This window comes from Branchiostoma lanceolatum, chromosome 4, assembly GCF_035083965.1.
Source record: "Branchiostoma lanceolatum isolate klBraLanc5 chromosome 4, klBraLanc5.hap2, whole genome shotgun sequence".
In the NCBI taxonomy this organism is placed as follows: domain Eukaryota; kingdom Metazoa; phylum Chordata; class Leptocardii; order Amphioxiformes; family Branchiostomatidae; genus Branchiostoma; species Branchiostoma lanceolatum.
In genome coordinates, this window is record NC_089725.1 from 17,499,192 (window position 1) to 17,513,284 (window position 14,093).

A 14,093-nucleotide genomic window follows, 5' to 3' on the forward strand; every position below is an offset into this window, starting at 1 on the left:
CAAGTATTTAAAAATACGATAAAACAGATCATCTAACTTAAGAATCTCTCCTGATTCTGAAGCTGTCTCTAGTCATGACATGACATGAACAATCAGCCTTCTCGTTCATTGGTCTTTACTAAACTCAGTCAGTTTCAATAGTAGAAATTGACAAGACGGGTTGAAAAAAAGAAACATGAATGTATGCAATATCTGTTCTTCGTTTTATTTACTATAACGTTACACTTAAGTTTAACTTTTGCCATGTCTCTGTAGGCAGTAACAGGCATTGTCACTGTCGTTTAAAAATACAGACAGCATTCACCCTTCTTCTCAAGAATCTCCATATCATTTCATCATAACATTCTCTTTATCTATACTCACAGCGTAGTGAATGTCTAATGAGCTCCATTTGTAACCGTATTACTCAGTTTTATCGTAAATAACAGCTGTGTACATTGATTAACATATCAAACTAATCCACCCATTAAAAACTATATGAAGTACCAAACCCTTAGCTATGTTTTCAAATCGTGAGTGTGGAACAAGGCGGCAAAACAGACAACATGTCATTGAACTATGGTACAGAGACTCCATTTGAGATAACAATATTGATTATTGTGAAACTCACATTAGTGGGATTTCAAGGAAGCACTTTATCAAAACAATCCTAGAATACATCACCATTCCAAAGTATGGAATTGGGGATCTTTGTTTAGATTGATATTACATAAAACGATTAAACACCGCCATCAGAACCCCGACCAACAAGAGAAACTTGACAACTTTGGCCAGTGAAAGGCCCGACTGTTCCTTGTCCAGAGCAGGTGACCTGAAGGGGTACAGGGTGTTGGCCAGGGCTGACTTGGCGTGGCCGGCTGCACCTGACCAGGGATGCGGACCCAGCAGGCGGTACTGGACAGAGAAGGCGGGGCCGAAGTAGCAGAGGAAAGCTAATTTTGGGTCCCGAGGAAGGAGCCTCCAAAATGATGGTTTGACTCCGATCTCTTCGGCAATGTCATCCCGGTACGGCACGTTCATCATCTGTAACATAGACAGGATGCCATTTAAGTTAGTGTGAACATGAAGTACACACTTCGTGACTGTCCCTATCACGTTACGTTATTTCTTAAGATAAACACTTCTTAGACTTCTTAGCAGGCTCATTGTACGGGTTTTGCTTGGGGGAGGGATCATATATTTTCTGATTGTAAGTCAACATGGGAGGCTGACTACCGTGAGAAACGGGGTACATTCAGAACTAATACACCACCTAAAATACAGCACATAATAAGTCAAAAAGCACGACCCCTAGGCCCTATGCTCCTATATAAGGAGGATAGCTTGAATCCAATGTTCTTCTAAATATCCATTATTGTCTGAAACACCAGCTTTAACTTTAGTGCAATAATTGTAGTCATAACAGTGTATTGTCTCTTGCCCAACTTTCTTTTCTGCACAACAATAATACCCATTATTCCTCTGTCCCTAAGTTTATACTGCCCATTTATAACGGTCTGAAAAATGAGAATATCATGTTACCTGCAGCTTGACGTAGCCGAACCGCTGCTTCAGCTCCTGTTTGTCGGAGCGGATCCGCTTCAGCATGGTCTCCTTATCGGGAAGCTTATTCAGACCCTGATACAAAATAAATCACCTGTGTGAAAACACGGTCTCTTGTGTTTGATTGATAACTTAGATAGCATTGGTTTGCTGCCATGGAAAACGTAAAAGTTACTTAAACACCTGCTGTTTGCTTATTTGATCATAAATTGCCCATTTGTTTGCCATGGTCACTTCAGTCAATTTGATATATTTAGGCTATCCAAACAACTTGACAAGAATGCCCGTAGGGCGGAATGACTGGAACGTTCTACTTACCAAGAACACCCTGACGGCCCAGCGAGCCTGTAGTTCGTAGATAGGAGGATGTGCCCCGATGGTAGACAGGCAGCCGATCACAGACAGGGTGGGTTTTGTAAGCTCCGCAGGGAACACCAACTTGTACAAGTTCAGGTCCTCCGCGTTATCTGAGGAAGAATAGGATAAACGAAGTTTCTAATCTTGCAATGTACTTCTGAGCTACAGGTACAAGAACACCTTTGACACTTTAAGCTTTCAAATACATGTACCATATTCCATTCATTTAATACACAAACAAAGTGAAGGAAAGACAGATTTGCAATCACCACGTGAGTCTTATCAGCTTTGTAGAGGAAAACAAACATTTCTGATAACTCTATCAAAGTCCGCATAAGCTTAAGTTTGCTTTCAACTGCGGTGTAGGTGACGGACTGAAAACTCTGCATAGGGCTAGGACTTACTATTAAGGATGGACTTGTCACTGAAGTTAAAGGCCAGGTTGAAGCCAGTGGCGAACACCACAGCGTCCAGCCCGTCCACTGTACTGCCGTCCGCGAACCGAGCAGCGTGCTGGGTGAACCGGGACAGCTGGGGCTTCGTGAGGACCTGTTAAGGACAGACAGTCACGGTTACATGCACATATCAGATTAGATAATGATATAAGAATTATATGAAGCACAGCAGATTAGACATGAATTTAGACATGAGTAGTATTTGCCGCCGAGATAAACGACGAGATACACATGTACCCCACCGATACATTAATCACCTCATCAGAAATAACGCCAAACATATTGCATGTCTATCATTAAACAAACACAATTAACAGTTATATATCAGATTGATATACACTACTGTACAAACGTACCTGCCCAGTGGCCAGTCTGTAACCTATTTCGTCATTCGCCATGACGGAGTGTTTGAGCGGGTCCGCCGGACACGTCAGCCCGTAGTTGTCATGACACACTCTGGCGTTCGCCTCGCCCTTGATGATTTTGTTGACGATGACCTCGGGCATGCCCATCAGTACCCGGCGCAGCATCATGTCCCGCGGCACCCCGGCCTGAGCCAGCCGGGGCAGCACCCAGGCACCGTCCCTCAGACTCAGGTACACCTGGGAACGGGGTGGGGTTGTCAGTGGGGTCAACAGTGAGCAGTGTAACGTTACGTCTATAGAGAAGGGAAGGATGGACTAACGGAGCTTTCGTGTGTTCTCAGTACTGATACAAACAGTTTACAATGTAAACATGTATGTCCATTTAGGATAATGAATATTTGTCGGTTTGGCAGAGAAGAGAAAACGTAGGAATCGAAGGAGACGACAGGACAACAGTTGTCATAAAATCTCACCTGTGACGCCACCTGAGCGATCTCCGCCGCCACGTCGCCTGCAGAGTTTCCCGCCCCTGGAGACAGAATCGCGGATGAAGAAGGTTATTTGAAGTCATGTGGGTAGTAGGGATAAACGTATAGACAAGAATGACTTAACCTGGGTGTGTAACGTTATATATAAAGTGGAAGGTAATAGCTGACCTACCTACAACAACCACCTTCTTCCCCGAAAACTGTTGGGCAGTCCGGTACTCCTGACTGTGCATGGTGATACCTGCGAAGTCCGACAGACCAGGCACGTCTGGAACGTAGGGCCGGGCGAACACACCGTTACACACCTAGGGAGGAAGTAAAGTGGTGAGACAAAGTTGAGAGACGTTTACTTAGTATGGAAGGGCCAAATAACGTAGCCTGGTATCCAAACTATAGCTTCCGAGTCTCCTCTCCGGAGAGGAGACTCGGGAGCTATAGTAGGTTTGGATACAAGGCTACAAAGAACGGTGGACCATCACATCCTCAGCCTCATGTAGAAGATGGCGTAAGTGGTCGGCTGGGTCTATTACGCTTCACTCTTATCGGAGATCTTCAGTCATTGCTGTGTTAAACATTTCTGTTTCTATAGCCCCGTTAGTACGTACCATGATGGCGTCAAAGATCTCTTTCTGTTCCCCGTCGCTATAACCCGTCTGTACAGTACGGACCTCCCACCGGCCAGTCTCATCAAAGGCTTCTGTCTTCTCTATGCGACTGACCTGGAGTGACAGACAGCGTTGAACGTAAGAAAGAAGGACATCAAAACAAAGATCTTAGTACAGATGTTATAGAATCAATGGCCGTGGTTCAACAAGAATATCCCCACCTGTGTGCCGAATCGGATGTATTTCTTCAGGTCGAAGTGCTGAGCGTAGTCCTGTAGATATGTGTGCACACGGTGGTACGGCAGGTAGGGGGGCGTGTCCTTGGGGAAGGGGAAGTCGCTGAATGACATCATTTCTTTACTGGAGTTTGTGATGAGAGAGCGGTACATGGCGGCCCCCTGGTTGGGCCTGACATCGTCAGAGTAGTACCACACGCCGCCTGGAATAGCGGGTTGCATTGAGACCATTTGCAGTAGCACACAGTAGGTAGAAGTCAAGGGAACAAATAAGATTCACCTCCAGTCTAAGACATGTCTATGCCCTTCTGTGTACAGTCAAACCTGTATTAGCGGTCACCTTTGCATAGCGGCCACCTGCCCGTAGTGGTCACTTTTTGCCGGTCCCTTGGATTTTTCCCATTGACATAAGCATTAAGAATTAGGCTATAGCGGTCACCTGTCCAACGCGGTCGCGGCCAGACGATTTTCGGTCCCGCGAGTACAGTAACACTGCCGATAACGGTCACGGCGCGCCGGTAGAAGCCGCATCGCCACCGCACGCCGGGTTAAAAATCTTCATTTTTACACGCAGTTATCAAATTTATGTGGACTCAACTGGATAGGATCATAACAAAGAAAACCAGAATGTTTTATCTTTGTTAGAAAATCCATGGTTTGACGCGAAGTCAAGTATAATTTTCTTCACATGGCTTGCGGTTGTACATCGTGGTAAAATTGACCATTTCTGTGCATTTCGACTGGACAAATATTACGGCAGCTTTTTGGAAAATACAACCCACACATGTACCTGATGCGGTAAGTTCGCGAAATGTTTGAATGCCGGCCCAATTTCCGCTTTCACCGGGAATTCATTCAAATTGTGCTCAAAATGTGTTTCGCGCAATTTTCAAAATGGCGCTGATACAAACAAACTGGATAGGTAGCAGCATAAAGGTCAACGGCAGACACCACTGTTACGGAGGTATAATATACTAAATTTATTTTGCTGCAAAGTATCACTGAGAATAATTACTAAATCAAAAGCTTCAAAATGAATGTGGATAATATCACTATGATTGAAAATTTGGGCTGTTGCAATTTTCTGAAAAGACTAAAAGCCCTCAAAAGAGCGACCTTCTTCTGAGTACCCTATTAGCATAATGGTAGATGCTGATCAACACAAGCCACGCCGGAACCGAACCAACACAACAAGAGACTAAGGAAAATTGTCGCCACGATTTTATGTTTGAAAACGGTCGAAAACGAACAGTAAGTGACAACTGAGCAACATGTATTTTGTTCTTAACTAACTAGGAGTGCAAGAACAACAATCGAACTTCTAAAATGTGCCTTACCTTTTTACATGTGTACAGTACGGTGAATAAATGTATCTCAGTGGGTACTGAAAACATGTGTCACTCGTGGTCAATTAATAGATATTTTCTCCATAGCGGCCACCTGTCCTTAGCGGCCAGTTTTGGCCAGTCCCTTGAGTGACCGCTATAGACAGGTTTGACTGTATACATATCATTACTATGCAAAGTACCTCTAGGGACTACAGTCATGTTATCATAAGTAAGATAGCAGCATGGCAGCAGGTAGCCTAGCTATTGACTTTACAAATGATAGGGATTTTTCAACAGGTTTAACATGATTTACCATACCCCAACAGCCACATACGCTCACGCATGTTCACATGGATTACTTACAATCTTTCATCCTTCCCTTCTATTTTCATCTCTTTTATTGGGTAGCTTCAAGGACAGTTAGTGCATTCACTATTCCATTCCACGGTGAATCTTTACTGTCTGTCATGATCAAATGGTATTAGCTATTTTATTCTTGAACGCTATTGAAATGCACTTTAAGACGTGCAATGTCTGGTTCTTACCGAGATCCTCATGTTGCTCGAAACAGACAGGCTGAAGCCCCTCCTCCAGACAAGCCTTGATTGACGTGAGTCCGCTCACTCCGGCTCCTATAATGGCCACTCTCTTAGAACCCATGGCTAGGGAGGAAAACAGTTAACTGTGAAAGGCACAAGATAACCAAGCCGTGATCATAAACGTCGTAGGTCATCGTACTATGAGGTTCGGTGGCTTACCTGGGTCAATCGCGGGTTAATCGCCATTATCGCAATCGCTCGTGCGACGGAAAATACAGGTCAATGGGGTTCAACAAATTGTCACCGACGTGCGCCTGACTTTTGTAGTGCCCATGGCAGACTACACTTTGATTACATTTTTCTACTGATGAGGTGACAAAGTCAAAATTTTCGACTGCGTTCTGGTGATTTTGATTTTCCTTTGTATTGCCGGTTGAAAAATGGAGCCATAGAACAGCGCGCCCGTAGTAGATTTTCCACGTGTTAGATCCTGAACCACGTGAAGTGAGGCATACACTTGTTTCACGGCTATATACACGTGGGTATATAAGTTTAGTTAAATCAGACCTAAACCATGTATCTGTGATCAGTTTGTCAGGAGGATAGTTTGCTTCAGTGTGATGGCTACCAGAAAGACGTAGTCCCCACCAAGAAAAAATAACAGGCCAGCTGCTAGAACAGAACAATAGCTCTCAGGACCCAGCAGATGAACTAAACGATGTACAGCATGAATATATCTCGAGTAATCGTAGTCTCTACCAGACTAACCGCGCCGGCTATAGGGAAAATATTGCCAGGGGAGTTTGGCCATGGAGGGTTTCATTCGCAGGCGCAATTAGTCTGTCTTATAGGATTGCCTATTGGACCCTATCCGTGTAGCCGACTCCCTTCTTACAATTCACTCTATTTGGCTAATTTCTACTATTTCCCCAGCGATCCGCGTGGCCTGGTAGAGGCTAGAGAAATCGTGCGACGATGGAAGAAAATCACGCACGACGCTCAGCGATAGCTTACTTCACCTGTGATTTACCTGCGATTATCGTGAGGCTGACCCAAGAACTCTCCCTTGACACAATCGTTCGATGACCTTCGACGTTGGCGGCCGAGGCATAAGTGCACACACTTATCCGGCTGGAATATAAGCCATGAAATATATTGCTACAAAACTTTTAAGTTACATGGTGGGGGGGGGGGGAGAGAGCATAGCCGAGAGGATAACTGTCAAACAAAATAAAGGGCGCGCATATTCTGTAAATGTGTCCCGAATTCGTTCACACAAGTCTTACCTTGTGGGTGTAGTCCGCTGATATCCGCTGGTCGTGCTGTGTGTAGAACAGGTTTCCACACTGTGGTAGGAACTCACCAACACTGTGCGTTCCTGGGCAAACCCTAGCCTTTACACGTATGTCATGTATGTTGTCGATAGGCGCTCGAGCTCCCGACCAGCTTCTCAACTCCTTTATATTCACTGAACTCATGTTTATGCACCTTTGCCCACCTTTTCTCGGAAACGAAGCGTATTTTCGACGAAGGTTTTACTTCCTTGTGACGTCGTTGTGCCAGATGTGAGTACAGCCACGTAAACATGGTAAACGGACACTCCCTGAAGATGGCCTTTGACCTCCCGAGAACAATTACTGTACCTATAGCTACGTGCCCGCGGGGGAAAGTCAACATGACTTTTGTTCGTTGGACACTTTCAAAAGAGTGAGTTGATAAATCAAAAAGCGATTGTGCTGTATTGCGATATCTTCACACAGAATCGTGGTTTACCCATAATTCGTAAATGCACAGTTGTCTTACTTCACCTGATCCTCGATCATTCCATCACACTTCACATCACTTTATCTGTGATACAGATATTAATGACTATGTGCTATAAAAATATGATTAAGAATTAAGTAGTGCTAATCTCACATAACAACCATATTGTTGCTATCAGCCAAAGAGCAAAATCTAGTCATCGGTAAAATCAAATACTCGGAATTACTTCTTACTTGTCAACACTGGTACGTTGGTAATGAAAACTTTTCACACTTATCACACATTTCTGCACGAATGTATCACATATTGTGCTCCTTGATGGCAGCCAGGGCCACCATCTATCCTGAATCAATTAACTCTTCTTGATAAAACAGCGAACAAATCTGTATGTTATTTTCCCCGTTGTTAAAAACTTATATCTTTCCCCTCTGATTCCAAAGATTTAATTGATATACTAGTACGCCAATGCGACCAAATCCGTTTGCAGTACAAAACTACCATCTAGCGGATATATCTGGAACAGTCGAAGATAGCTATGGGAATAAATGTGCAAGAGGTTGCAAATGCCCTAACAAGAATTGTAGTGACCGATCTATATGATAACCAAAAGATGGATGATTGGGATATATAAACAAGGTTTGACGTCAGCCGCTTTCAAAATCTATTAGAGTTCGTGCGACTTTAATAGAATGAAAGAACGAAGTACGCTTTGTCGAACTGCATCAATCAGCCTTAGATGCCCCTGAGCGGACGACAATAGTGTATGCCTTGGGCAATTCTGTCATCACAAAGCACATCCATTTACAGGGAGATAATTATGGTAAGGGAGGTCACTGATAATAGATTACGTGGTAAAGGAAGGAAACGATATAACGTTACATACAAGTGGGTGTGGCAAAATAGATATTCGCCGCAGTAGCAACATAAAAGATATGGCTAAAGTTATCACTGTTTTCGGTGCAACAGGTGAGTTCCCACATATTTTGCAAAATATAGTCGTTGAAGCATGCATCTAGACTTGGAGCGGATATGCAATTAGGCCGCGAGTGTGTCTTAAGAAACGGTATGGCTCAAGAAGTTATGGGTGGATTTTTAATATTGTGTGTGGGTGGTTCTTGACTCAGGAAAATACTGATGAGCTAATGAGCTAATCAAACTAAGTATGAAAATGTTTTTTCTGTCTTTTCATGAAAAAAATATAAACTCAACACGAAAGTTCGAAAATTTGATTTGGGTTGATCATGCATGTCTCAGTGAATACAATCAATTGCATTGCAAAATATATCAGACCATGCATATGGTTGGGGGCTGTTGGGAACGTGTTGCTGCGGTTGGCTGTCGGTCGGCTGCACCAGCCGAATGTTTCAAAATATTCAAAACCTTCGGGGTGGTTGGCTAATGTGCATGGAATTAAACACAAACAGGCTATTGCGATGCGTGTAGGCATGCTTATGTTCATGGTTATATTTATATTTATGTCATGCCTGGGCCTGATACGGGTGTTCCGGACCGTGTGATAACTATCCGGATCACATAGGGTTCGGAAGTGTTATCACACAGGCTTCCATAGAATATTTCGAACGCATTTCGAGCGCGCCGGTTGTGCGGCCGTCGGAAATTCGAATACCGGATTCGGAGATTGGAATCAATGTTGCTACAGTTTCTTGTTCGAGGACACAAAACTCCCTCAACTTCTGGCGCATTCCGCATTGAAATGTATGTTTTCGCGGGTGGGTATGACCAAGGTATGACATAAATAAGATACAACACGTTGTATTCCGCATCACCCTCGGTCCCAGCCCTCCCGCGGGTCGGATCGGGCGATCCGACCCGCGGTCGGGCTGGTACCTCGGGTGATACGGAATACCCCGTGTTGTATTCTATATCTATGTCATGCCTGGGCCTGATACGGGTGTTCCGGACCGTGTGATAACTATCCGGATCACATAGGGTTCGGGAGGGTTATCACACAGGCTTCCATAGAATATTTCGAACGCATTTCGAACGCGTCGGTTGCGCGGCCGTCGGAAATTCGAATACCGGATTCGGAGATTGGAATCAATGTTGCTACAGTTTCTTGTTCGAGGACACAAAACTCCCTCAACTTCTGGCGCATTCCGCATTGAAATGTGTGTTTTCTCGGGTGGGTATGGCCAAGGTATGACATAAATAAAATAAAACACGTTGTATTCCGCATCACCCTCGGTCCCCGTCGGGCGATCCGACCCGCGGTCGGGCTGGTACCTCGGGTGATACGGAATACCCCGTGTTGTATTCTATATACATACAGTATTGGGGCTTTTTCAAGTTTTGACATAACCGCCAACGAAATCATAAAATCACGTGGAAAGCATCAAATATACAAAGCAGGTTGCCCTACGATGCCTTCACACTTGGGTCTGCACAGGGGCGCAAGGAGGTGGAGTGGCCAATGCCCTTCTGGAAGACTCGGACTTCCAAGTTCGAGTAGTGACTAGAAGCGCCTCTAGCGACAAGGCTCAGGCACTGCAGGAGAGAGGTGCTGAAGTCGTTCAGGCCAGTTATGATGACCCCTGCACACTGGGACCGGCACTGCAGGTAAGACTGTCTGGGATGGAAAATGTCGGCCTTATCTGTAATTCAGATCCTCACAGAACATAACCATGAAAATAGACAAATATGTGTCCCTTGAATGAATTCTTTAGCTATGTCTACTCACCAATCCAATTTATCAGTGTCCACATTTTCGTCGACCAGGACGCGCACGGAACGTTTGTGGTGACCAACTACTGGGAACATCGAGACTTTGATCGGGCAGTCCAGCAGGTAGGCATTGTTAGACACCAAGAGAGAAATACCTTTGAATGTGATTTTTTGTTTTGTGACACATTGTATCTTTTATGCTGTAATTAGTGGACTTTGAGATATCTAAACAATTCATATTTGATTACAAAGGAGACCATTTGCTTGTGTTTGTGTGTCTGTCTGAGTGTGTCTTTGTGTCTCTGTATGCGTTTGTGTGTATGTGTGTGTGTGTGTGTGTGTGTGTGTGTGTGTGTGCGTGCGTGCGTGTGTATTTGTGCCACGGTGTGTGTGTGTGTGTGTAAATGTGTGTGCGTGTATGTGTGTGCGTGTGTGTGTCTGTCTGTCTGTGCGTCTGTGGTGCGTGTGTGTGTGTGTGTGTGTGTGTGTGAGTGTGTGTGTGTGTGGTTGTGCCACTGTGTGTGTGTGTGTGTGTGGTTGTGCCACTGTGTGTGTGTGTGTGTGTGTGTGCGTGTGTGTGTGCGTGTATGTTTGTGCGCGCGCGCGCGCGTATGTGTGTGTGTGCCCAAGGCCTAAAGCAAGGCCTAAAGATTGATTTCTATGGAAACGCTCCCATACACAGGAAATTTGCATAGTAAGCCTCTCTAAGGCGTGATTCTTTTAAAGGGAGACTGAGTTCTTAAACAGACGAGCTCTAGCTATTTAGCACATTCATTTAGTTCAGAAAAGTATATTAGTCAATACACGTGTTAAGCACATTTACTTGTGTTGCCAACACACCTCAAACTCATTAAATAATTAGTGCGGAATTTTAAATGCCTTACTACTGATTTAATGAGCTAGCATGCCTCTGACTCATTACATCACTAGTAAAAAAATCTTTAAATCCCTTACTAGAGATTTAATGAGCTAGCACGCCTCTAACTCATTAAATCACTAGTAACAGAATCTTTAAATCCTTTACTAGTGATTTAATGAGCTAGCATGCCTTTAACTCATTAAATCACTAGTAACAGAATCTTTAAATCCTTTACTAGTGATTTAATGAGCTAGCATGCCTTTAACTCATTACATCACTAGTAAAAACATCTTTAAATCCCTTACTAGAGATTTAACGAGCTAGCACGCCTCTAACTAATTAAATCACTAGTAACAGACTCTTTAAATTCCTCACTAGTGATTTAATGAGCTAGCACGCCTCTAACTCATTAAATCACTAGTAACAGAATCCTTAAATCCCTCACTAGTGATTTAATGAGCTAGCATGCCTGTAGTGATTGCAAACCAGCCAAAGTGTCTGTCTAACATGTTTGCGGACTTTTCTACACTTTCAGGGTAAAGCGGTCGCGGATGCAGCAAAAGCTGCCGGCGTACAGCACGTGGTGTTCAGCACTCTCGAGCACGTCCACAAGATGGCGGGTTTCCCCGTTCTGCACTTCGACTCCAAAGCGCTGGTAGAGGAGTATATGACGTCACTCGACCTTCCAGCTACTTTCGTCAAGTATCCTTTCTTCTACGAGAACTATCTCAAGGTCCGCAAGATACGGAAACTGGAGGATGGGAATTATGAGATCGGTACTGTATACTTCTGAATTATGTGTATAAGTACGGTCATTTCGGTTCAGTTCTTAACTAACGGATGTCAGAAGACACGATCTTTCATATCCCACCCCATCTAGGTAACTAATGCGTGCAATTATGCAGAAGAAGAAGACCAGGAATATATGCTTGTTGAATATATGCAAACTAATTATACATTTACATTACTTACCGTTGTAGGTTTGTCTTGTGTTTTTAAAGAAACGTCACAACCATACACTTCACTACATAGATTTTGGAAATTTCATTTAATGAATCAGAGTTGGTGCAATTCTCCAGGATATCCGATGGAGGGCGCTGCATTGGACGGCGCCAGTGTTGCTGACCTGGGTTTTGCCATCAGGGCGATCTTCAGGAACAGGGACCAATGGCTGCACCGGTCTGTCGGCTTTAGTGCGGACAAGCTGACCATCCAACAACACGCAGAGACTCTGTCCAAACACCTGGCGCCAAAGGTGTTCAAGGCGACCAAGGTAAGCCTGGGACGACTTTGTCATAACAGAAGGTGGGCCGAACGTGGAGGGTAGCATTCATCCATACACACATCCATAATCCTTACATACATCCTTGCGTATATACCTTTGTATATAAAGAACCGTCCATCCTGTCCTCAGATGACCGCAGAGAGGTTCTGTAAGCTGGGTTTCCCGGGAGCTGAGGAACTCGGCAATGGGTTCAAGTTCTGCCGCATCCATAGCTGTGAGCGCAGCGGTGAGCTGACCCGCCAGCTGTACCCGGCCGTGAGGAGCTTCCACACGTGGGTGGCTGACAACAAGGAGGCGCTGCTGAACACGCTGGACTAGAGATGGTCATGGCATGCAGGCAACTCTGAAAACTATCGCGGTGTTTTTATATCTCCAAAAAAGACTTTTTTCCACCAGAGTCAGTCAGTGAGTGGATGCTTAACGTCAGCATAACTGCAGAACGTGTTGATGGATTGTAATGATATTTGGTAAGTGGGTAGGTGTTGGGAGGAGAAAGGTCAAGGTCGATTTTGGACCCCCTGGTATGTGTCACTGGAACTGCGATGACGTATTTGTAAAAATCTTCTAAGGAGAATAACTGAAGAAAGGAACGACAGATTTTCATGTTATTTGGTACGCAGGTAGGTTGGACAGAGATGTAGACACTGAGGTGCAAATTATGCAAATTGGGACTGAATGTACATAAGTAATGAGAAAAATCTATACCTCCATTCTAGGCATATGATGGGAGCTCACACCTGTCACACCTGTTGGTTTCAAATCTGGGACAAGAATTCCCCAGGTCCCAACAGCTGGTAATGAGGAAAATCTATACCTCCATTCTAGGCATGTCGTGGGAGCTCATCTGTCACACCTGTTAGTTTCAGACCCAGATTTAGGTGCAAGGAAAGATAGACACAGCTGTTGCAAGGTCTTGGTTTAATCTCATGATAGTGGAACATTTATACACAGAGCTGATAGATATATATGGGTAGTAAGGTGGTGATGATAATTTAAAGTTTCATTGTTGCAACTGATTCCAAAGACTGGCTGTACTATTCGGTTGTTATTGCTGTAGCAGCAACTGTTATAAAACACATCATATATAAAAACAAATTTCATGGAGATTTTGGGTCTTCTCACTCTTGTTATTTTTAGGCATTAGGTCATGTTGATTCGATTATATGGATGACATCCTCTTGGAACCCCAAAACTGATACAAGCGTGCGAATAAAAAAAAGCTTGGTAAAAAAAGTTGGCTTCATTATGAAATCTATGTGGTCCGGACGGTTGAACAAATGACAAAATATTGGAAAACGATACAAATGTCGTATTTTACCATTCTACGACATTAGTATCGTTTTCCAATATTTTGTTTTTGCAATTAACGGCATGTATTTCACAAGTTTGCTGCTGCTTTGTAACGTTACGATTTACAGTATAGTCGATTTATTTTCAAACGGACGAAAATTGATGTTGGTTGTGCTGTGGAAAAACAGATTTTCTCACTGCGGTAGGAACTTACCAAGACGTGTGTCCCTGGGCTACCCGACTTTACACGTATGCTGTCGGCAGGCGCTCCCGACCAACTCCTTTATGTTTACTCAAA

At 44.1% G+C, this 14,093-nt stretch overlaps 2 protein-coding genes across 3 annotated transcripts; one reads left to right on the forward strand and one right to left on the reverse strand.

The window, feature by feature from the left end:
- Positions 1-182: 182 nt before the first annotated feature.
- LOC136432998 (dimethylaniline monooxygenase [N-oxide-forming] 2-like) lies at positions 183-7,503 on the reverse strand. Of its 2 annotated transcripts, XM_066424739.1 has the most exons (12): positions 7,202-7,503; positions 6,946-7,046; positions 5,922-6,038; positions 4,034-4,251; positions 3,813-3,926; positions 3,380-3,512; positions 3,193-3,248; positions 2,711-2,956; positions 2,304-2,448; positions 1,861-2,009; positions 1,522-1,617; positions 183-1,023 (listed from the first exon to the last, which is right to left on the reverse strand). In XM_066424739.1, exons 3-12 carry the CDS (start codon positions 6,034-6,036, stop codon positions 706-708), a joined length of 1,590 nt encoding a protein of 529 aa, XP_066280836.1. In that variant the 5' UTR covers positions 6,037-6,038; positions 6,946-7,046; positions 7,202-7,503; the 3' UTR covers positions 183-705. The 2 variants fall into 2 exon arrangements, with proteins under 2 accessions (XP_066280836.1, XP_066280834.1); XM_066424737.1 differs by lacking the exon at positions 6,946-7,046 and having other exon boundaries at positions 7,202-7,499.
- Positions 7,504-8,520: 1,017 nt separating this feature from the next.
- LOC136433001 (nmrA-like family domain-containing protein 1) lies at positions 8,521-13,707 on the forward strand. The gene is made up of 6 exons (XM_066424742.1): positions 8,521-8,645; positions 10,087-10,256; positions 10,416-10,484; positions 11,756-11,996; positions 12,300-12,493; positions 12,635-13,707. The coding sequence occupies exons 1-6, from the start codon at positions 8,612-8,614 to the stop codon at positions 12,821-12,823; spliced, it is 897 nt and encodes a 298-aa protein (XP_066280839.1). The 5' UTR covers positions 8,521-8,611; the 3' UTR covers positions 12,824-13,707.
- Positions 13,708-14,093: the final 386 nt, after the last annotated feature.